Genomic DNA, 25,966 nt, shown 5'->3' with positions numbered 1-25,966 from the left:
GAGAAATAGAATAACCTAGCGAACCTTGTGTTAATAATAATTGAAGTCCGTGTAATTCAATTATAACATCGATATTGCGACGAAAAATTTTAAGATACGTTTTTTTACACAGCTTGTATTTTTTTTATTTCAAAATACAAGCTTACATGATTATCCTCGAATCTGTTACTTTGACTATTATTTCAAATGCAAATATTAATCTATTATATAAGAGGTCATATTAACAGAAAAAAATTGGCATCTTATTACTAAATTGGCGATTCATCAAATGTAATATAAATTTTATTATTGTAAGTTCAAGATTTAATAAAAAAGTAAAAAGGAAAAAATTAATAAAACCGTCAAAGAAATATTGAAATACGTTTTTTATTTATTATATAAGATTATTAATTTATTATATAAGAATTTAAAAAAAAATTGTGTGTATCAATATTCTATTATCGAAATATAATTATGCGACAAATGCAAGTCGGAATTGACAATTATATAACTGATAATCGTTTTAACGTGGTTGCATCGAACAAATTGTATTTTCTGTTAATTCCAAATTTTTTTAAAAATAAAGTAATAAGATAATAAAGTTTTTGTGGTACGTTCCAAAAATATATGGAGGAACTATGGATTACTTAAATGGTATCATGTTAATGATATTAGTCATTTTCCAACAAGGTACATGTAAATTGCATATGTATATATATGCATGTAACATATCTCATATTGCGGAGTTATGTATATAGTTGTCTAATAATGTGTATTTTGTGTATTTTAATTATAGCAGAAGAACTACAAGTATCAGAAAAAACATATTTATTATTACAAAAGCTAAAGCAGTACTTAAGTCTATATTGGTTCCGTATTTTTACACAATATACTTGTAAACATATTGCTACTATATTGAAGGGTTTAATATTAAATGATATAATAACGAATAATAAAGAAAAAAAGATCTTTTATTTTATACTTTTTTGTATTTATTAATTGCAAAATTATTTTTTATATATAAAAATAATGACAATGACAATTTAAAACATTTTTTCTTTGACAAGTTTTGTCTCTTTCTTTAACTAGAAGACACATAAGAGCGCATCGAGAGATAATTTCGTTAGCTTTGTTTTATTCTGCATTTTATTCTGAATTTGGCATAAAACATGATTATGTTTTAATTTTTTTTTAAAAGACATTTTAAACAATTTGTATGAGTAAATGGGAGAGTAAATATATTAGTTACAGTATGTGCATATAAAAAGGTATGTACATACATAAAATATAAATATATATTTATATAGTATATATTTTTTAAGCAAGTATCACTAATTTTTTAGTATTAATATTGCATTATATCATATTTTACAAAATGTTTATCAATAAAGTGTACAATTCATTGCGCTGTAAAAGAATAATATCAACAATGAATTTTATTTCTGAAATACATGTAATTATTGGGCTATTGAATATAATAAATTTTGTACAAATTGTTATATTACACCAGAGATGTGTAAAAAATTAGTGCAAACTAGTATTGTATTAAAGAAAATTTGTAATTAATTAATTAATTAATTAATGCTCTATCTATATAATGCTCTATCTAATTAAGTAATTAATTAATGTTTTATCTATATAATGTATGTAATATGAAATTTTGATGAAACCTTTTTTAACGCGCTTATTAAATGTGCTTATCATATAATTTATATCAATGTCTTATTACATAATTCATATGAATAAAGCAAGTTCACTGTATGACTTATGTTATTATTTTATCTTTATTATTATCGTTATTACATTATTTTATTTCAAATATTATATTTGCACATACATTTTCGATTATATATTAGGTAAATTTATATATTAGGAAGAAAAATGTTGTCCCTTGATTTTTGAAAAAGCGTTGTAGCATTTAAATTTGAGGCATAGACACATAAACACACAAATTAAAATGTATCTCTTTGACTTTAATATTTAATAACATATTTCAAGGAGAAACAAGTATTAAGATTATACCATTGGACAATATTGTTCTAATAGTTAGTCTTCCCAACACTGTGTTGGAATGTAACATCAAATTTTTTATAGTAATTAGTATCATATAATCACACATTGTGACTTCATTATTCAGTCAGATATTACAGATTTAATCGCTAAAATTACGCGCTTCGTTTAGATTTTGAAAGGAAAGATTGTCAAGAAAATATCTTTGCCGGGAAAAAATCCATTGCAATGGCGGATAGGATAATTATAGAACATTCGAGCGAAAGTTATAGTTCAACAAATTCTTCAGACATTGAGGAGGAAGAGTTAGATTATGAGAATCTATTTATTAGCGAATCTCCTATAAAAGGGACATTATGGTTGAGTGACATCAACAAGTTGAAAAATCTGACTTTTGGCACACTTGAGGTAACTTTTTGCGTTAACAAACTCTTTATTATTATGCTTTTCGCTCGTCAAAAGGGAGCAGCAATATTTCGTGGAAAAATATTTCTAACCTTTTTAATATATAATAATATAGAATAATAATATATAATGATATATAATAATAAATATATAATAATAAATAATATATATAATAATAATATATAATAATATATATATATATATATATATATATATACATTTATAATATATAATAGTCAAATATGTATAATAAATTAAGTACTGTTAAATTTATATTAAAAATATATAAAAAATATATATATGTACAGTTTTGCGAGGTTTGATTCTATGCGTTGAGAATTAGCCGAATATAAAGTATTCTCTCTCTGTTGCTCTCTCATTATTCATTTATCTTATGAATCTTATCATATATGAAGTGAGAGGACGCGCAATCATTTCATTTCACGTATTTATAAAGAATTAGTGCCCGGTGTATACCTTATATAAATAAGAAATATTCAGAAGATTTATAATAATAATGTTGGGTCTTTTGATATTTTTTCTATTTTTTAAGTAATTTGAATTGGGAAAGTACAATCTATAATTGGATAACTGAACAATTTTTTATCAATAGCAAACTACATTAATGTTGTTACTGATACAATTATTCACGACTGTATACTTAATTAGTTTTATATATGTGTATATTATAAATACGATATAAGATGTAAAATTACAATATTTGTCATTGCTTTCGTTTTCAGAGAAATGTTAATCAAAAAAACTTAATAAAGGAAATTCTCAAACAATTCGCAAAGCAGAGCGTATATGAAGATGTGCGATTATTTCTTCTAAGACATAATTTCTTAAATATAGCGACGTATTTCTTGACAAATCCACAACCTCAATTGCATGAGACAGTATGATATACGTATTTATCTTATAATATTCGATCTTTTTATAACAGTTAAAGTTATTTTAAGAAATACTATAATTTCAGATTTATACTTTACATATTATTCTTAAATTGTGCTGTATTAAGAAAGTGATAGGTGACATAGGCAAATCCAGAAGTTTTGTTAGATCAATTCTGTTATATTTACAAAATTGCAAACATGAAAAAATACTGAGAAAAATTATAAAATTATTACAATTAGCGACATGTGAAATTCAGATAAATTTTAAGTCAGACTGGATAGTTCGTTTTAAGGAATGTAAATTTTTTGGAAGGAGAATAATGTTCTTACTAGAATCTTCACAATGTCGTCTTGGTAAATTAATATAAATAATACAAATATAATAACAATTTTTTTACGAAAAATCGTATGCTTATTTTTATACAAAATCTTTAATATTACCGAAATATATCTTATGATGTAAAATACTATAATATATTGTAGGACAGTTGATTCTATCTAATTTAATTTTTGAAAATTTCTTTGTAGGTTGGGAAATTGTGAAATTAATTAAATATATATCTGAAATCAATTTGCCAGACCAAGTCCATTTCTTGGAACAGCTATTTAATATTGATACTTTGATTCCTGCTATGCAATTTTATTACGCACACACCATCAAGGAGATAAGGTTTTCAGAAGACGTAAATTTTATCGAAACTTTTTTACACTTTCTAATCGTGCGACAAGTCGAAGTCGGAACTGACAAATGTATAACTGATCGTTTTAACGAGATTATATGGGACGTTGGGGATAAGAAATTACCTCTATATTATTATACCTTGCCTTTAACAAACATTGATGAATGTATTGCAGTATTATACCATATTGTGAAATTGTTACTAAGTTTTCCATATATCCCAAAAATATATGGAGGAACTACGGATTACTTAAATGGTATCCTGTTAATGATTTTAGTCATTTTAGAGCGATGTACGTTGAAATATGTATATGTGTACGTGTAATGTATCTCACATGGTGGAATTCCTGCATATTGTCTAATAATATGTATTTTGTGTATTCTAATTATAGCAAGAAAACTACAATTATCAAGAAGAACATATTTATTAATACAAACGCTAAAGAAGCACTTACGTCTATATTGGTTCCGTATTTTTACACAATGTACTCGTAAACATATCGCTACTATATTCAAGAGTTTAATACCAAATGATATAATGGCAGAGAACGTGTTTTTTGAATATTTGGTTAATTGGGTAAAATTAGATTGCAATATGATACCTGAGTTGCGTGAAAAAATGCGAAATGTTCTAATTGCATGTCGTGAAATTCATAATTAATTAGTGCTTTACCCATGTAATACAAAAATATAAAAAAGGTTTTTTCTTTGTTTATTTTGTATGTATATTAGTTGCAAAAGTATTTTTTTTATTGGCATGGTGACAGTGACAGTTTAATTTATTCTGTCGTGCTTTATCTCATATTTAACTAGAGTATATGTAGAAGCTTATATAGAGACAGTTTTTCGTTATATGATATGTGAAGTTATTGATTAAATTTATTAAGAATTCGATCAATTATTGGAATAAAATAATATAAAATATTCGTAACTATGCGGATATGCGGTAGCTTCGCTTTGTACTTTGCATAAAACATGACCGTGTGTTCTAATTTTTTTTAAATTTGACTAGCAATACTCAATCGATGTTAATAGCGAAATGAGAAGGAAATTTTTTTAATAGTATTTATAAATGTTATATATACACATATTTATAAATAATGTGCATAACTTTTTATATTGATATTATATATGTATATAAATATAATATTATATTATATGTATGTTGTATGTATATATTTATATACAATATTTAATATATATATTATAATTATAATGTATATATATAATATATATATCTAATATAATACACGACATATATAATATAATATAGTATAAAACACATACAATATATTCACAATAAAAATAAAGTTATGTTTGTTATTTTAATTGTAGAAGGGTTCGCAATTGTATATGTATGACAAGAATTGATTGATGTATTCATTGATAATATTGTATTTTTATATAATAAATCGTCTGTTAAGAGAAGTTGTGATTAATGATTATTAAAATATGATTATATTTTCTGCTCTCGTTAATTAAGCACTGCGATGATTGGAGAAAGAGAATAACTTAGCGAACCTTGTGTTAATAATAATTGAAGTCCGTGTAATTCAATTATAACATCGATATTGCGACGAAAAATTTTAAGATACGTTTTTTTACACAGCTTGTATTTTTTTTATTTCAAAATACAAGCTTACATGATTATCCTCGAATCTGTTACTTTGACTATTATTTCAAATTAAAATATTAATCTATTATATAAGATGTCATATTAACAGAAAAAAATTGGCATCTTATTAATAAATTGGCGATTCATCAAATGTAATATAAATTTTATTATTGTAAGTTCAAGATTTAATAAAAAAGTAAAAAGGAAAAAATTAATAAAACCGTCAAAGAAATATTGAAATACGTTTTTTATTTATTATATAAGATTATTAATTTATTATATAAGAATTTAAAAAAAAATTGTGTGTATCAATATTCTATTATCGAAATATAATTATGCGACAAATGCAAGTCGGAATTGACAATTATATAACTGATAATCGTTTTAACGTGGTTGCATCGAACAAATTGGTATTTTCTGTTAATTCCAAATTTTTTTAAAAATAAAGTAATAAGATAATAAAGTTTTTGTGGTATGTTCCAAAAATATATGGAGGAACTATGGATTACTTAAATGGTATCATGTTAATGATATTAGTCATTTTCCAACAAGGTACGTGTAAATTGCATATGTATATATATGCATGTAACATATCTCATATTGCGGAGTTATGTATATAGTTGTCTAATAATGTGTATTTTGTGTATTTTAATTATAGCAGAAGAACTACAAGTATCAGAAAAAACATATTTATTATTACAAAAGCTAAAGCAGCACTTAAGTCTATATTGGTTCCGTATTTTTACACAATATACTTGTAAACATATTGCTACTATATTGAAGGGTTTAATATTAAATGATATAATAACGAATAATAAAGAAAAAAAGATCTTTTATTTTATACTTTTTTGTATTTATTAATTGCAAAATTATTTTTTATATATAAAAATAATGACAATGACAATTTAAAACATTTTTTCTTTGACAAGTTTTGTCTCTTTCTTTAACTAGAAGACACATAAGAGCGCATCGAGAGATAATTTCGTTAGCTTTGTTTTATTCTGCATTTTATTCTGAATTTGGCATAAAACATGATTATGTTTTAATTTTTTTTTAAAAGACATTTTAAACAATTTGTATGAGTAAATGGGAGAGTAAATATATTAGTTACAGTATGTGCATATAAAAAGGTATGTACATACATAAAATATAAATATATATTTATATAGTATATATTTTTTAAGCAAGTATCACTAATTTTTTAGTATTAATATTGCATTATATCATATTTTACAAAATGTTTATCAATGAAGTGTACAATTTATTGCGCTGTAAAAATATAATATCAACAATGAATTTTATTTCTGAAATACATGTAATGATTGGGCTATTGAATATAATAAATTTTGTACAAATTGTTATATTACACCAGAGATGTGTAAAAAATTAGTGCAAACTAGTATTGTATTAAAGAAAATTTTTAATTAATTAATTAATTAATTAATGCTCTATCTATATAATGCTCTATCTAATTAAGTAATTAATTAATGTTTTATCTATATAATGTATGTAATATGAAATTTTGATGAAACCTTTTTTAATGCGCTTATTAAATGTGCTCATCATATAATTTATATCAATGTCTTATTACATAATTCATATGAATAAAGCAAGTTCACTGTATGACTTATGTTATTATTTTATCTTTATTATTATCGTTATTACATTATTTTATTTCAAATATTATATTTGCACATACATTTTCGATTATATATTAGGTAAATTTATATATTAGGAAGAAAAATGTTGTCCCTTGATTTTTGAAAAAGCGTTGTAGCATTTAAATTTGAGGCATAGACACATAAACACACAAATTAAAATGTATCTCTTTGACTTTAATATTTAATAACATATTTCAAGGAGAAACAAGTATTAAGATTATACCATTGGACAATATTGTTCTAATAGTTAGTCTTCCCAACACTGTGTTGGAATGTAACATCAAATTCTTTATAGTAATTAGTATCATATAATCACACATTGTGACTTCATTATTCAGTCAGATATTACAGATTTAATCGCTAAAATTACGCGCTTCGTTTAGATTTTGAAAGGAAAGATTGTCGAGAAAATATCTTTGCCGGGAAAAAATCCATTGCAATGGCGGATAGGATAATTATAGAACATTCGAGCGAAAGTTATAGTTCAACAAATTCTTCAGACATTGAGGAGGAAGAGTTAGATTATGAGAATCTATTTATTAGCGAATCTCCTATAAAAGGGACATTATGGTTGAGTGACATCAACAAGTTGAAAAATCTGACTTTTGGCACACTTGAGGTAACTTTTTGCGTTAACAAACTCTTTATTATTATGCTTTTCGCTCGTCAAAAGGGAGCAGCGATATTTCGTGGAAAAATATTTCTAACCTTTTTAATATATAATAATATAGAATAATAATATATAATAATATATAATAATAAATATATAATAATAAATAATATATATAATAATAATATATAATAATATATATATATATATATATATATATATATATATATATATATATACATTTATAATATATAATAGTCAAATATGTATAATAAATTAAGTACTGTTAAATTTATATTAAAAATATATAAAAAAATATATATGTACAGTTTTGCGAGGTTTGATTCTATGCGTTGAGAATTAGCCGAATATAAAATATTCTCTCTCTGTTGCTCTCTCATTATTCATTTATCTTATGAATCTTATCATATATGAAGTGAGAGGACGCGCAATCATTTCATTTCACGTATTTATAAAGAATTAGTGCCCGGTGTATACCTTATATAAATAAGAAATATTCAGAAGATTTATAATAATAATGTTGGGTCTTTTGATATCTTTTCTATTTTTTAAGTAATTTGAATTGGGAAAGTACAATCTATAATTGGATAACTGAACAATTTTTTATCAATAGCAAACTACATTAATGTTGTTACTGATACAATTATTCACGACTGTATACTTAATTAGTTTTATATTTGTGTATATTATAAATACGATATAAGATGTAAAATTACAATATTTGTCATTGCTTTCGTTTTCAGAGAAATGTTAATCAAAAAAACTTAATAAAGGAAATTCTCAAACAATTCGCAAAGCAGAGCGTATATGAAGATGTGCGATTATTTCTTCTAAGACATAATTTCTTAAATATAGCGACGTATTTCTTGACAAATCCACAACCTCAATTGCATGAGACAGTATGATATACGTATTTATCTTATAATATTCGATCTTTTTATAACAGTTAAAGTTATTTTAAGAAATACTATAATTTCAGATTTATACTTTACATATTATTCTTAAATTGTGCTGTATTAAGAAAGTGATAGGTGACATAGGCAAATCCAGAAGTTTTGTTAGATCAATTCTATCTTATCTACAAAATTGCAAACATGAAAAAATACTGAGAAAAATTATAAAATTATTACAATTAGCGACATGTGAAATTCAGATAAATTTTAAGTCAGACTGGATAGTTCGTTTTAAGGAATGTAAATTTTTTGGAAGGAGAATAATGTTCTTACTAGAATCTTCACAATGTCGTCTTGGTAAATTAATATAAATAATACAAATATAATAACAATTTTTTTACGAAAAATCGTATGCTTATTTTTATACAAAATCTTTAATATTACCGAAATATATCTTATGATGTAATATACTATAATATATTGTAGGACAGTTGATTCTATCTAATTTAATTTTTGAAAATTTTTTGTAGGTAGGGAAATTATGAAATTAATTAAATATATATCTGAAATCAATTTGCCAGACCATTTCTTGGAACAGCTATTTAATATTGATACTTTGATTCCTGCTATGCAATTATATTACACACACACCCAAGTGGAGGTCAGTGGGTTAGGGTTTTCAAAAGACGTAAATTTTATCGAAACTTTTTTACATTTTCTAATCATGCGACAAATAAGAGTCGGAACTGACCGTTTTAACGTGATTACATGGGACGTTGGGAATAAGGAATTACATCAAGAATTTACACACGTTTATACCATGTTTATAGCAAGAACTGATAAATGTATTGATATATTATATTTTATTATGAGAAAGTTACTAACATTTCAATATATCCCAAAAATATATGGAGGAACTACGGATTACTTAAATGGTATCCTGTTAATGATTTTAGTCATTTTAGAGCGAGGTACGTTGAAATATGTATATGTTTGCGTGTAATGTATCTCACATGGTGGAATTTCTACATATTGTCTAATAATGTGTATTTTGTGTATTCTAATTATAGCAAGAGAACTACAGTTACCAAGAGAAACATATTTATTCTTACCAGAGCTAAAGAAGTTTTTAAGTCTATATTGGTTCTGTATTTTTACACAATGTACTTGTAAACATATTGCTACTATAGTGAAGAGTTTAATACCAAATGATGTAATGGCAGAGAACGAGGTTTTTGAATATTTGTTTAATTGGGTAAAATTAGATTGCAATATGATACCTGAGTTGCGTGAAAAAATGCAAAATGTTCTAATTGCATGTCGTGAAATTCATAATTAATTTGTGTATTATCCATGTAATACAAAAATATAAAAAAGGTTTTTTCTTTGTTTATTTTGTATGTATATTAGTTGCAAAAGTATTTTTTTTATTGGCATGGTGACAGTGACAGTTTAATTTATTCTGTCGTGCTTTATCTCATATTTAACTAGAGTATATGTGGAAGCATATATAGAGAGTTTTTCGTTATATGATATGTGAAGCTATTGATTAAATTTATTAAGAATTCGATCAATTATTGGAATAAAATAATATAAAATATTCGTAACTATGCGGATATGCGTTAGCTTCGTTTTATGCTGTACTTTGCATAAAACATGACCGTGTGTTCTAATTTTTTTTAAATTTGACTATCATACTCAAACAATTGGAATGGCGAAATGGGAAGGAAATTTTTTGAATAGTATATATAAATGTTATGTATACACATATTTATAAATAGTGTGCGTAATTTTTTATATTGATATTATATATTATATGTATATAAATATAATGTTATATAATATGTATGTTATATGTATATATTTATATATATTTAATATGTATTCTATAATGTTAATATATGTATGTATATAATATATGTAATATCTAATATAATACATGACGTATAATAAAATATATATAATATAAAACGTGTGTGTGTGTGTGTATATATATATATATATATATATATATATATATATATATATATATATATATGTATATGTATACGTATATATATGTACAATGAAAATAAAGTTATGTTTATTTTAATTGTAGAAGCGCTCGCAATTATATATGTATATATGACAAGAATTGATTGATGTATTCATTGACAATATTGTATTTTTATATAATAAATCGTCTATTAAGAGGAGTTGTTTTTAATGATTATTAAAATATGATTATTTTCTGCACTCGTTAATTAAGCACTGTGATGATTGAAGAGAGAGAATAACATAGCGAATCACGTGTTAATAATAATTGAAGTCCGTGTAATTCAATAAATAACATCGATATTGCGACGAAAAATTTTCATGTACGCTTTTTTACACAGCTTGTGTTTTTTTATTTCAGATTTATACAAGCTCACATGATTATCCTCGAATCTGTTACTTTGACTGTCATTTCAAATGCAAATATTAATCTATTAAGAGGTCAAATTAACAGGAAAAACTTGGCATCTTATTAAAAAGGTTATTAATAAATTGGCGATGCATCAAATGTAATATAAATTTTATTATTGCAAGTTTAAGATATAATAAAAAAGTGGAAAGGAAAAAAATGCATAAAACCGTCCAAGAAATATTGAAATACGTTCTGTTCGTCACTTTCTCGCTAATGGTCGCAGGTAGAAATTCCTCCTCGATTTGTGTCGTTAAACTTACAACTCCAAAGATTAAAGTGCAGCAGTCCACGGTGAATCGGTAATTTCCAACGAAATCGCAGTGGCAGAAAACTTTAAATCGCACTTTCGCCGCGGTAATTATCGAATGACGGCGCGCGGGTCCCCTTTATTAGAAAAAAAAAGAGGAGTCCTTGACTCAAATTCGGCATACTCAATTAACACTAATTATTCGCTCGTGCGCGACTTTCTAGGCCGCTTTAATCTCTCCCTTTTTTTTTCGCTTCTCGCCGTCCATAAAACACCCCCTACCCTTCTTTCTGGATGGCTCGGCGCTACAGTTTGGTTTCTGCTGAATAATACATAAACCGCTTTTAAAATCAAAAAGTTGCCCGTCGTTTTTCCGACCTTTTTTTTTTTTTTTTTTAAGCGTCGATAGGTGGAGGTCGTGTGAATTCTTAAACGCGGGCAGCTGCTACTTCGTGTTATAACGATCGCCTTTTTTCCCGAAACTCGCCATCCTTTCGCGTTTTTCACTTTTTTTTTCTTCCTTTTATCTAGTCGGATGGAGCAAAGAGAGAACGAGAAAAAGGGAGATGACACCGATCTTCCTTTCATTTCTACCGACATTCTTTCGCGACGCGAAAGCGCTCACGTCAGTCTAGAGTGAAAGTGGCGAGAAACGATTACCCGCGGTCCAATTAATACTCCCCTTCCTCTTAATTATGCAAGAAATTACTTTCCTCGCCGATAGTTGACTTTTTGCGCGCGATAATGACTTTGCCGATATTAATAATTAACCCGCCGTTCGGTTTGCTGTCGCTCGCTTGAGAGTTGCGGAATTTTGACATTAAGTTTTTTTTCAATCAAATAAAAAAAGATTTTGAATATCGAAAATAAAAAGGAAGAAAGTTTTCTGATTGCGGATGACAAAAGTTTTTGCAGTTGGAGAAAAATCGATTTAAAATATTTTTTTTCAAAATTTATTCGAAAACTAAGAACATTTTGCATGATTCGCAAAAGTTTTTTTTACTGATCTGTCTTTTGAATAATAATGTTTTAAAAATATTTTTTTATGCGCGTGCAGCTTGTCTAGATTACTAGTTTTTAAAAATACGCCGCGAATATATCGCTTCAATAATATATATTATTAATAATAAATATTTTAAAGCGATTTGTATATATAATTATTAATAAATTATAAATATTAATAATTAACCCGATGTTAATAATTAACCCGCCGTTCGGTTTGCTGTCGCTCGCTTGAGTTGCGGAATTTTGACATTAAGTTTTTTTTCAACCAAATAAAAAAAGATTTTGAATATCGAAAATAAAAAGGAAGAAAGTTTTCTGATTGCGGATGACAAAAGTTTTTGCAATTGGAGAAAAATCGATTTAAAATATTTTTTTTCAAAATTTATTCGAAAACTAAGAACATTTTGCATGATTCGCAAAAGTTTTTTTTACTGATCTGTCTTTTGAATAATAATGTTTTAAAAATATTTTTATGCTTCAATAATATATATTATTAATAATAAATATTATTAAAGCGATTTGTATATAATTATTAATAAATTATAAATATAATTGAACAATTATTATTAACATATTGTATTAAAACAAATATATTAATAATATACCAATATATTTATAAAAATATAACAATATATTTCCAAAAATAAATATATTAATATTAATAAATTAAAATAAAAAATTAAATTAAAATTTAAATATAATACTGAATATATGTGTATTTTGTAGATATACAGTGTCCATTCTCCTTCTTTCCCCTTTTCTCTCTTTCCCTGATATATATATATTATCCACCCTTTTCTTCTTCTTTGCCGCGACTTTAATTTTCTCCAGAGGACCCATTGCGCTAGATCGTAAAAAACCTACAAGGGAGAAAAGAAAAGATTATGCGGCTCAATTATTCCCTCGTCTTCCCGCATAGTAATCCTTAGATCCGGTCGGAGAGCTTCCTCGCTCGGTGAACGGACAATTTCTGGTGCACCGAGGTACTTTGTTTCGCATTAAGAATCGCTAAACGCGCTTCTTTGCCGGCCGCTTTGAATAAATTTCGCGGTCGCGACTGGAAATGCCGATTCAGCGCCAAGTCGCATGGCCAAGGCGCGATTCTTTACGTCGTGTGACGAAGTTATAATTGAGAAAAGTTTTTCAACTTACAAGATTAATGTAATTTAAGCTGGTAGAACGAGAGAGAGAGAGAGAGAAAGGGAGGGATTATCAGGGATCCGGAAATTTATATGCGAATCGGGATATATACAGGGTGTTATTAAAGTACCGGAACAGCAGAATAATTCGAAAAATATGAGTCCTAGAAAAAATGTTAAGTACTGGGTTTTTATGATTTTTTCCTGAACGTCGGATAGCCATTTTTTCTAGGACTTATATTTTTCGAATTATTCTGCTGTTCCGGTACTTTAATAACACCCTGTACATAAACCTCTTTTCTATCGTATATATATACGATTTTCCGCGATAAGGCAACAACCTTCTTGCTTTATCCTTGATATCTGATCCATTTTCTTCATATCGTGCTTATCTCGCACACAATTAAGCAGAGATTTTGTACACAGTTGAAAAATTTCACAGAAATTTTTCTGTTAATTTAAAATAAATGCAAAATTTCAAATAATTTAAAATAAATTTTGTGTAAAATTAACATAAATAAAACTTGACAAAAAATATGTTAATTTTAGATTTTATCGTCCCCATTGCACTTATATTCTAAAATAGAAAATCAACATTTTTTTCTGTAAATTTTAACAGAAAAATCTTGTCACTAAAAAACAGAACATATTTATTGTGTAATATTCAAAATAGATGCATATTGTATTATTTTTACATTTTTTTGGTTCTTCGAATAATTTAATATTTAAGTTTAATTAACAGAACAGTAAAATATGTAAATTAACACATGAATGTGTTAAATATTTAACACAAATTGCATATTTTTATTGTCACATTTTTTAATAGTTAATTTTATAAATCTATAAAATTTGCTGTTAATTTTCTAAAATTATATTGTGTGCTATCAACGGCTAATTAATTAATTAAAAATCTAAAAATGATCATCATCAACAGCTGTTAATTAATTTTATCGATATATATAAAATAAAGATATATATTTTTATTATCACATTTTTTAATAGTTAATTTTATAAATCTATAAAATCTGCTGTTAATTTTCTAAAATTATATTGCTATCAACGGCTAATTAATTAATAAAAAAAAAAAAAATGAAAATGATCGTCATCAACAGCTGTTAATTAATTTTATCGATATATATTAGTGTGGCTGGTATTCAATTTTTGTGCGAAAGTAAATGCGAGGAATAAGATGTATCTCCTCGCGTGAGATCTCTCGGAGGAGAGATGATCGGTGAAAGTTTTCGTAATACAAAAAAATTAGATCGCGCACAAACTGTTATTCGCGTTCCCGATGCACTTCTGACACGCGAGATCTGCCGACGATTCATAAACGCGGACGATTTGTATACGTCACGATGGTTGAACCTCGCGAGAGTCCGACATTTTCCTCGCGCATTAAGAGAGAAAGAGAGGGAAAACGCCGTTTCTCAGGTGCTCTTTAACTTTTAACGCGAAAAAGATCTCCATCTCTTAATGCGCGCGATAATAATCGTGCGCGATTATTTTACATCAAGTTCAGGATCTTCCGTGTGCAATTAACCGAAGAACACACACGCCACTTTTCCGCTCCCACGGAATGGAAACAACCGGGTTGAACTCTTCCTGTAAGAGTTATAACCCTTGCAGTTTTTATGAGATTAGAACACGATTCCTTCTCCCAATCCCTGTTATTTTTCCAAAAATAAATTTCCAAGCTTTTATCTTCTCTTTTAGTCGTTTTATATGTCTGTTAATATTTTCTCCGGTTTTATCAAAATATTTCGTTATTTATGTATTTATTTGGACTTTTTTGTTTATTTTGCCTCGCAATATTAATAGGACAGATTGCTTTTAAATTGATGAAAAATTTGGGAATTGACAAAAATTAAAAATATTTTTACTCTATTTGTTCTCTTTTAGCTGAATCGGGGGAAAGTTGTCTCACGTCTTGCTTACGTTTACCTCGAGTGTCCTCTTGTTAACGCGTCGATCTCTCGAGCGAAATTCTCATTTATTTCGGTCTCGCGTTCCGCAACGTGACTCAATCTTCCCTCTCGTAAGGAACCCCCTGGCGAAATCCCGTAAGAGAGACCCCCGTTTTCGTTCTTCACTAGATTTTCTCTATCCGGTCGATATATTCTGGATTTTCTTCCTTCATTTTCTTCAGTTTGAACAACGCGGTAGATCACATAGTTGAAAATTTTTTTGTTAAATTTAAGATATCACATATCCCACAAAAATTTTCGTGTTAATTTAACATAATATGGATATGTTAAATGGAGACACAAGTATTGTGTTAATATTTTAACACAAAATAAATGCAAAACTTCAAATAATTTAAAATATGTTAATTTTAGATTTTATCATCCTCATATATTATATTATAAAATAGAAAATCAACATTTTTTCCTGTAAATTTTAACAGAAAAATCTTGTCACTAATAAAACAGAACATATTTATTGTGTAAAATTAAAAATAGATGCACATTGTGTTATTTTTACATTTTTTCGGTTGTTTTAATAATTTAACATTTAAGTTCGATCAATAAAACAGTAATATGTTAACACATGAATGTTTTTAAATATTTAATACAAATATGTTCACGGGAACCGTTTTTAAATTAATTTTGTGTAAAATTAACATACTTTTAATGTAAAAATTAACAAAAAATATATTAATTTTAGATTTTATCATCCCCACTTATATTATAAAATAGAAAATCAACATTTTTTTCTGTAAATTTTAACAGAAAAAACTTGTCACTAATAAAGCAGAACATATTTATCATGTAAAATTAAAAATAGATGCATATTGTTATTTTTACATTTTTTTCAGTTATTTTAATAATTTAACATTTAAGTTCAATTAACAAAACAGTAATATGTTAAATTAACACATGAATATGTTAAATATTTATAACACAAAAATGTTCACGGCGACCGTTTTTAACAAGAAATTGTCCTACACAGTTGAAAGATTTCTGTTAAATTTAGCAGATATTACATGTCCCAAACGGTCCACAGAAATTTTTGTGTTAATTTAACATAATATGGATATGTTAAATGGAGACATAAATATTGTGTTAATTTTATTTATTACAAAATAAATGTAAAACTTTAAATAATTTCAAATAAATTTTGTGTAAAATTAATGTCACATTTTTAATGTAAAAATTAACAAAAAATATGTTAATTTTAGATTTTATCATCCTTACTTATATATTATAAAATAGAAAATCAACATTTTTTTCTGCAAATTTTAACAGAAAAATCTTGTCACTAATAAAGCAGAACATATTTATCGTGTAAAATTAAAAATAGATTGTGTCATTTTTACATTTTTTTCATTAACTTCAATTAACAAAACAGTATAATATATGTTAAATTAACACATGAATGTGTTAAATATTTAACACAAAAATTTTCACGGGGACCGTTTTTAACAAGGAAACACATTTTTCTACTGTGACAGTTGTAAAGTTAATCTTTAGTAGAAAAAAAAAAAGTTTCTCTAGAAAGCGCTATGAATGTTCCGTTATTGTAAGCGAAGGAAATATGCGTATACGGTATATATTTGAATGATGGCTCTTCGTAATGTCGGAGAATAATTCCACCGCGTGCGTTTGCACGGTATAATTAGCGACGGCATTAATCAGTGCGAAATGAGCCTTTTTACATTCATCGATTTTCACATAGCTCATCGATCCACGTGCTCGAAGAGCATCGCATGATACACGTCTTCATATATCATACTCACTTCAAGGTAGCATGAAGAATTATTAACTCTTTATGAATATCGTGCACAACACATTTGCTGCAGATATTATGATAAATATGAATATATTATAGGACATGGTAAATTAATTTTTTATTAATAGGAGGGATAGCTCTAAAATTTATTAAAAATTAGGGAATTAAGTTAAATTAGAAAGTCAATTTTATTGGTGAAGATAAAAAAATTAAAAATATAATTAAAGTTGAAAAATAATAATATGAAAAAGAGAGAAAAAATACTACAGGAAATTATATTATAGGAAATGGATTTTTTTATTTATTTTTTGCTTCACAATATTAATTGGAGGGAGTGTTTTAAATTTTATTAAAAATTAGAGAATTAAGTGCAAAGGTAGCATGAAGAATTATTAACTCTTTATGAATATCGTGCACAACACATTTGCTGCAGAGATTATGATAAATATGAATATATTATAGGACATGGCAAATTAATTTTTATTAATAGGAGGGATAGCTCTAAAATTTATTAAAAATTAGGGAATTAAGTTAAATTAGAAAGTCAATTTTATTGGTGAAGATCAAAAAATTAAAAATATAATTAAAGTTGAAAAATAATATAATATGAAAAAGAGAGAAAAAATACTACAGGAAATTATATTATAGGAAATGGATTTTTTTATTTATTTTTTGTTTCACAATATTAATTGGAGGGAGTGTTTTAAATTTTATTAAAAATTAGAGAATTAAGTGCAAAGGTAGCATGAAGAATTATTAACTCTTTATGAATATCGTGCACAACACATTTGCTGCAGAGATTATGATAAATATGAATATATTATAGGACATGGCAAATTAATTTTTATTAATAGGAGGGATAGCTCTAAAATTTATTAAAAATTAGGGAATTAAGTTAAATTAGAAAGTCAATTTTATTGGTGAAGATAAAAAAATTAAAAATATAATTAAAGTTGAAAAATAATAATATGAAAAAGAGAGAAAAAATAGTACAGGAAATTATATTATAGGAAATGGATTTTTTAAATTTATTTTGCTTTACAATATTAATTGGAGGAAGTGTTTTAAAATTTATTAAAAATTAGAGAATTAAGTGCAAAGGACTAGTATACGTATAGGTTGAATTTAGGAGGCAGTGAACGAGGAGGAAGTTGTCGGGAAAAAGTTTAGAGCGTTACGAAATGTTATCGTTCTCCGTACATAGCCCTAGAGATGTTGTTTATGTCCTCTTTTTCTCGAATACGAGCGTCGTCGGCGATGCAATAAAAGTATATATATATATATATATATATATTTTTTTTTTCCTTCCCGCGATTCGTTCGCGCAATTAATGTAATGTGCTTCGCGGCGCTTCTTTGTGTTTAAATCCAGCCGGTATCTTCTTGAAGGGGAGGATAAGGGTAGAAAAGGGGCTGAAATACGTAAGAAGATGAGAATGAGACTGTACGAGATAGGAAAAACGAGCGCGGCCGGAAGTGCGCAATTGTGGCAGTTTCGCGGAAATTACGAGCTTAAAAAGGGAAGACGCCCTTCTTCCGGGGGTGGATAAACGCCTCTCTCAAAACTTACGCGAAATTAAATTTTCAATTTCCCTTGCCCGGTCGATCGGACGACTGTTCCTTGCTCCCCTATATCTCGCTCTTTTTACACTATCCGAAACTGCGGAAAAGAACCTTAAGCTGATATGAAATGCTTTCGCGAGTTAAAGCCAGCAAGCGAGGGAGGTAGGTAAAAGGGATTAGGGGATGGAGGAGAAAAAAGTCGCTATATCTGGATATGCCGCGACCTATTCGACTTTATTTATATTATGAGGCTATCTCGGAAAAATATTTCGCAGATACACTTTCTTGTGGGTTTACAAGAGATGCGATGAACCCAGATTGAATAATGGATTTTATATCGCGTCTTAAAGATTGCATTTTATCGTGTTAATTATTAAATTTGTATTAAATTAAAGTTTAAAGAATAATAAATAATAATGAGAAAATTTTTTTAATTTTCTTGACCTGTATTTCTGTCTTAATTTATTTGATTCGCGCATATTTGAAAAGATAGACACTCAGATTTGTATAATTTACACAAATTACATATTTTCAATTTCCAATTTAGACAATTTCAGATCGAATACATCGTGTCTAAATATTTTTTCATGTCGTTATTTTTAAAATAATTTTTTTATTTTAATCTGACATTCTATATAAAATCTAGTACTAATTTTATAATTTTATATTCATCTTCAACAGCTACCAAAAAAGCGTTTAAAATTATCAAACCGTTAAATATTATATATATATATCTCCAAGTTACGATGCTATAAATATTTAGACACGGCCGGAAATTATTTTTAACCCGGAAATGAAAGATATATGCCGGTAAAATGACTAATAGTAGAATTCTTGAAATAGACATTCATTATTCTCATTTATTATTAACTTTTATAGATACGTATAAAGAAGTCGGGGAGTAAAAAATTATTAATCACATTATAATTATACCTTTCCGATAAAGAAAACAATTTGCAGATTGCGCGCTTGAAATTGACAATTCGAGTATGTATTTTTTATCAGAAAATAATTGTCAGGCGTATTCCCAATAATGCTAAAAAGCGAAATCACCTCTCGCGTGATACGTCAATGCGAAATTTCCGCTGGGAGAAATCCGAACCATTACATATCGACGCGAAATTATCCCTATCGCATTGTCACGCATTGAACGCATGTTACGCAATTTTGGCGACATACTACGAAGTGATGGTATTTTGCAATATCGCCAAGACCGCATCAACTATATCTAACGAAATCAATGAAATTCTTGGAATAATTTGTACATGAAAATATAAAACCGCATAATTTCGACCAATTAAGCAATTTAATTAATTTATTTATGACTGAAAAATTATGAATATAAAAAATCAAACTACGAAATTATTTAATTAATTAAAATTATTTATCAAAATTGTTTTTAGCTGTACTAATGGCAATATATTAATTACTATATTACTGATGACGATTGTAGCGACTATAATCATCGTGCAAGTTTGAGCTTCCTATTTTCACGTTAATATTTAATTAATTTATTGATTTATGGTTAAAAAATTATGAATATAAAAAAAATCTAATTACGAAATTATTTAATTAATTAAAATTATTTATCAAAATTATTTTTAGCTGTACTAATGGCAATATATTAATTACTATATTACTAATTACGATTGTAGCGACTATAATCATCGTGCAAGTTCGAGCTTTCTATTTTCACGTTAATATTTAATTAATTTATTGATTTATGGCTGAAAAATTATGAATATAAAAAAAATCGAATTACGAAATTATTTAATTAATTAAAATTATTTATCAAAATTATTTTTAGCTGTACTAATGGCAATATATTAATTACTATATTACTGATTACGATTGTAGCGACTATAATCATCGTGCAAGTTCGAGCTTCCTATTTTCACGTTAATATTTAATTAATTTATTGATTTATGGCTGAAAAATGAGGAATATAAAAAAAAATCAAATAAAATGTCTAAATAACCTCGAGACGTTCACCATTTAAACTCAAAGAACGCATTAATATAGCTTTTCACCACGTAACAGTTGACATTTTGCAAAGTACGTGGGCAAAAGTGGACATCGTTAAAATAATAAAGATACACTGACCACATTGCAAACAACTACCACAGTTTGCACGTATTTCTGAAATAAAATATTTTTGTTTTGTATAGTATTTTTCCTTATATATTGACGAGTTTAATATCAATTAATGTATTAGAAAATGACTAGACTATTGAATATAATAAATCTACAGATTGTAATATGACACTAGATACATGAAAAAAATTAGTGGAAGCCATTTATTGCATTAAAGCAAATCCGTAATTAATTAATGTTGAATTTATGTAACACGAAATTTTGATGACACATTTTTTAAAGTACTTATTAAATGTGAATATTGTATAATTCATATCTAGTCTTATTACATAATTTATATCAATAAAGCAGTTTTATTATATAATTCGGTTAATGTTCTTATTTCACATATTATATTTTGTGACATATCACATATATTTTCTATTATTTCACCAATATGCTCATATTTCTCATATATATAATATGTGTCATATCAAATGTTGTTAAAATCAGCTATAAAATTTGGTACAATCTTGTAGCAGAAATAAAAAAAATCTTTCAAAAATGGTGATAATGACATTTCTTAAACGATAAGTATTTTGCTTCAGCATTTTTTATCATTATATCTTTATTCGTGAGACATGTAAACCAAATTTAAAGATAATTGTTCTTTATATAATAAAGTTATGTAATAAAATTGGATACTACCTAATATAAAATACCGCTTAATTAGTATTTTTAGTTATATTTATTATGGTAGATTCATATATTTGGGAGATAAAACGTAGTCTATTAATTTTTTCAAAAGGATTACAACACTTAAACTTGAGATTAGGCATATAAAAATATAAATACACAAATAAAAATACATACTTTTTTTACTTTAACATTTATAACATGTTTCCAGGATAAACATGGATTGAGATCACTTGGATAATATTCTTTTACAATTAGTCTTTCTAACACTTTGTTAGAATAATGTCATATCAAATTTTTTCTAGTAATTAGTATAATATAATCATTGCGATTTTAGTGACCAGTTAGATGTAAAATTACGCGTTACGTTTAGATTTCAAAAGAAAGACGGTCGAAAAGATATAAAATAAAATTAATTGTAATGGCGGATGAGATAATAATAGAAAATTCGGACGAAACTGACAGTTCAAGAAATGCTGCAGACAGTGAGGAGGAAGAGTTAGATCAATTATGTGAGGAAGTACTCGAAGTATCACATCAGGAAATATATAAGGAAGTACAATATATTGGCGAACCTCCTTGGACAGGGATATATATAATCAATAAATTGAAAGATCGGATTTTTTACCCAGAAGACGGGGTAATTTTTTCTATTAACAAACTCTATTATTATGTTTTACGCTCGTAAAAAAAACTGCAATATTTCGTGAAAAAATCTTTCTAACATTTTTAATAACAATCAAATATATAATAGATTTGGTACTTCTAATGCTATAATAAAAATATGTAAATGTACATATATAGTATTACGAGATTCTATTCTCTGCTGTGAGAATCAGTCGAACATAAAATATTCTCTTTCTCTGTTACTTTCTTATTTATCTTATCATTTTATTTCACGAATTTATCATTAATGCAATGCGTGCTGTATATGAATGAAAAATATTCATAAGTTTGATATAATATTGTTTGATTTCTCGATAACTTTTTTTCGGTATATATTCGATTGTTTAGAAAACTGAATTCGGAAAGTGCAATTTGTAATTGTAAAAATATTATTAAAAATTTTTTATTAATATAGCAAACTACATTAATGCTGTTACAGTCACACATATTCACGGCTGTAGACAATTAGTGTAATACTATAAGACTTAAATTACAATATTTACCGTTGTCTTTGTTTTCAGAAACTCGATCTTAATAACACGAATTCTTTTCTGTGTTTCTTATCAAAGCAGAGCGTATTTGGAGATGTGAAATTGTTTCTTATAGAACATAATTTCTTCTGCATGGCAAAGTATTTATTGAAAAATGATCCATATTTTGCAACAATTGTATGATAAGTTTATCTTATAAAATATTCTACCTCTCTCTCTCTTTCTATAGCAATCATTTTAACGATTAATAATATATTTTCAGAAGTTTGTTTTACGTATTATTATCAATTTATGCTATATTAACGAAGTGATAGATGAAATAGCCACAAGCAGAGAATTTATTAGAATAATCTTATCTTATCTGCAAAAGAGCGAAGGGGATCAGGAAGTATTAACAAACATTATAATATTGTTACAATTAGCGACATGTGAAATTCAGATAAATCCTGAGTCAGAATGGATAGTTCGTTTCAACGAATGTAAATTTTTCGGAGGGAGAATAATCTTCCTACTAAAATCTTCACAATTTCGGCTTGGTACATTAATATAAATAATACAAATATAATAACAATTTTTTTACGAAAAATCGTATGCTTATTTTTATACAAAATTTTTAATATTACCGAAATATATCTTATTATGTAATATACTATAATATATTGTAGGACAGTTGATTCTATCCAATTCAATTTTTGAAAATTTCTTTGTAGGTAGGGAAATAGTACATTTGATTGAATGTATACAAGAAATAAATTTGCCAGACCAAATCAATTTCGTTGAACAGCTATTTGATATTGATTCATTGATTCCTGCTAAGCAATTATTTCTCACACACGTCATACTGGACTGCAATGGGTTAAGGTTTTCAAAAGACGAATATTTTATCGAAACTTTTTTACGGTTTCTAATCATACGACGAATGGAAGTCGGAACTGACAAATATTTAACTGATCGTTTTAACTTGGTTGCATCGAACTTTGGGAATGAGAAATTACATCAAAAACTTGTTAATGACATTTATTTAGTAAACATTGATAAATGTATTACAGTATTATACCAAATTGTGGAAATGTTACTAAGTTTTCCATATATCCCAAAAATATATGGAGGAACTACAAATTACTTAAATGGTCTTCTGTTAATGATTTTAGCCATTTTAGAGCGAGGTACATTGAAATATGTATATGTGTGCGTGTAATGTATCTCACATTGCGGAATTCCTGTATATAGTTGCCTAATAATGTGTATTTTGTGTCTTTCTAATTATAGCAAAAGAACTACAGTTATCAGGAAAAACATATTTAAATATGCAAACGTTAAAGAAGCTCTTGTATATATATCGGTTGCATATTTTTAGACAATATACTTGTAAACAGATTGGATATATATTGATGAATTTAATGAAAAAGGACGAAATTTTTGAATACTTAGCTAATTGTATAAAACGAGATTTTGATATGATACCTGAGTTGTGTGAAAAAATGAAATATGTTCTAATCGCATGTCATGAAATTCATAATTAATTAGTGCTTTACCCATGTAATACAAAAATATAAAAAAGGTCTTTTCTTTGTTTATTTTGTATGTATATTAGTTGCAAAAGTATTTTTTTTTTATTGGCAAGGTAACAGTGACAGTTTAATTTATTTTGTCGTGTTCTATCTCATATTTAACTAGAGAATATGTGAAAGCATATATAGAGACAGTTTTTCGTTATATATGTGAAGCTATTGATTAAATTTATTAAGTGTTCGATCAATTATTGGAATAAAATAATGTAAAATATTCGTAACTATGCGGATATGCGGTAGCTTCGCTTTGTACTTTGCATAAAACATGACCGTGTGTTCTAATTTCTTTAAAATTTCATTATCAATACTCAATCGATGTGAATAGCGAAATGGGAAGGAAATTTTTTGAATAGTATTTATAAATGTTATATATACACATATTTATAAATAATGTGCATAACTTTTTGTATATATATTATATATGTATATAAATATAATATTATATAATATGTATGTGTTGTATGTATATATTTATATACAATATTTAATATATATATTATAATTATAATGTATATATATAATATATATATATATCTAATATAATACACGACATATATAATATAATATATATAGTATAAAACACATACAATATATTCACAATAAAAATAAAGTTATGTTTGTAATTTTAATTGTAGAAGCGTCCGCAACTATATATGTATGACAAGAATTGATTGACGTATTCATTGGCAATATTGTATTTTTATATAATAAATCGTCTGTTAAGAGAAGTTGTGATTATTGATTATTAAAATGTGATTATTTTCTGCACTCGTTAATTAAGCACTGCGATGATTGAAGAAAGAGAATAACTTAGCGAACCACGTGTTAATAATAATTGAAGTCCGTGTAATTCAATAATAACATCGATATTGCGACGAAAAATTTTAAGATACGTTTTTTTACACAGCTTGTGTTTTTTTTTATTTCAAAATACAATCTCACATGATTATCCTCGAATCTGTTACTTTGACTGTTATTCCAATTGCAAATATTAATCTATTATATAAGAGGTCATATTAACAGGAAAAAAGTGGCATCTTATTAATAAATTGGGAATTCATGAAATGTAATATAAATTTTATTCTTCTAAGTTCAAGATTTAATAAAAAAGTAAAAAGGAAAAAATTAATAAAACCGTCAAAGAAATATTGAAATACGTTCTATATTTATTATATAAGTTAATTAATTTATTATATAAGAATTTTTAAAAAAATCGTGTTTATCAATATTCTATTATCGAAATATAATTATGCGACAAATGCAAGTCGGAATTGACAATTATATAACTGATAATCGTTTTAACGTGGTTGCATCGAACAAATTGGTATTTTCTGTTAATTCCAATTTTTTTAAAAATAAAGTAATAAGGTATTAAAGATATTGAAACATTATGCCGTATTGTGAAAACTTATTGAGATTTTGTGGTATGTTCCAAAAATATATGGAGGCATTCGAAATTACTTAAATAGTAGGTATCATGTTAATTATTGATATTAATGATGTTAATTATTTTAGAACAAGGTAAGTTTAAATATGCATATGTATATGTGTACATGTAATATATATCTCATA

General features: G+C 26.3%; 4 protein-coding genes and 1 long non-coding RNA gene across 8 annotated transcripts in view; 4 read left to right on the top strand and 1 right to left on the bottom strand.

The window, feature by feature from the left end:
• Positions 1–25,966, bottom strand: part of LOC114945633 (uncharacterized) — a 149,364-nt gene that overhangs the window by 69,032 nt on the left and 54,366 nt on the right. The gene's annotated exons all lie outside the window — the stretch shown is intronic.
• Positions 1–25,966, top strand: part of Pgant2 (polypeptide N-acetylgalactosaminyltransferase 2) — a 357,271-nt gene that overhangs the window by 279,577 nt on the left and 51,728 nt on the right. The window lies entirely within an intron of this gene.
• On the top strand, positions 1,890–5,067 carry LOC114945710 (uncharacterized). The gene is made up of 5 exons (XM_029322006.2): positions 1,890–2,397; positions 3,138–3,293; positions 3,374–3,644; positions 3,819–4,262; positions 4,362–5,067. The coding sequence occupies exons 1-5, from the start codon at positions 2,218–2,220 to the stop codon at positions 4,628–4,630; spliced, it is 1,320 nt and encodes a 439-aa protein (XP_029177839.2). The 5' UTR covers positions 1,890–2,217; the 3' UTR covers positions 4,631–5,067.
• LOC114945701 (uncharacterized) lies at positions 7,302–10,550 on the top strand. The gene is made up of 5 exons (XM_029321994.2): positions 7,302–7,864; positions 8,620–8,775; positions 8,856–9,126; positions 9,300–9,740; positions 9,840–10,550. The coding sequence occupies exons 1-5, from the start codon at positions 7,685–7,687 to the stop codon at positions 10,106–10,108; spliced, it is 1,317 nt and encodes a 438-aa protein (XP_029177827.2). The 5' UTR covers positions 7,302–7,684; the 3' UTR covers positions 10,109–10,550.
• Positions 21,903–24,783, top strand: LOC114945660 (uncharacterized). Its single transcript, XM_029321936.2, has 5 exons — positions 21,903–22,306; positions 22,854–23,000; positions 23,086–23,359; positions 23,534–23,989; positions 24,093–24,783. Exons 1-5 carry the CDS (start codon positions 22,088–22,090, stop codon positions 24,344–24,346), a joined length of 1,350 nt encoding a protein of 449 aa, XP_029177769.2. The 5' UTR covers positions 21,903–22,087; the 3' UTR covers positions 24,347–24,783.

The sequence above is a fragment of the Nylanderia fulva genome, unplaced genomic scaffold (assembly GCF_048542155.1).
Source record: "Nylanderia fulva isolate GAGA-0341 unplaced genomic scaffold, ASM4854215v1 Scaffold11, whole genome shotgun sequence".
Taxonomy (NCBI): domain Eukaryota; kingdom Metazoa; phylum Arthropoda; class Insecta; order Hymenoptera; family Formicidae; genus Nylanderia; species Nylanderia fulva.
The sequence above is the reverse complement of the archived record's forward strand: the minus strand, read 5'-3'. Positions and strand labels throughout refer to the sequence as shown.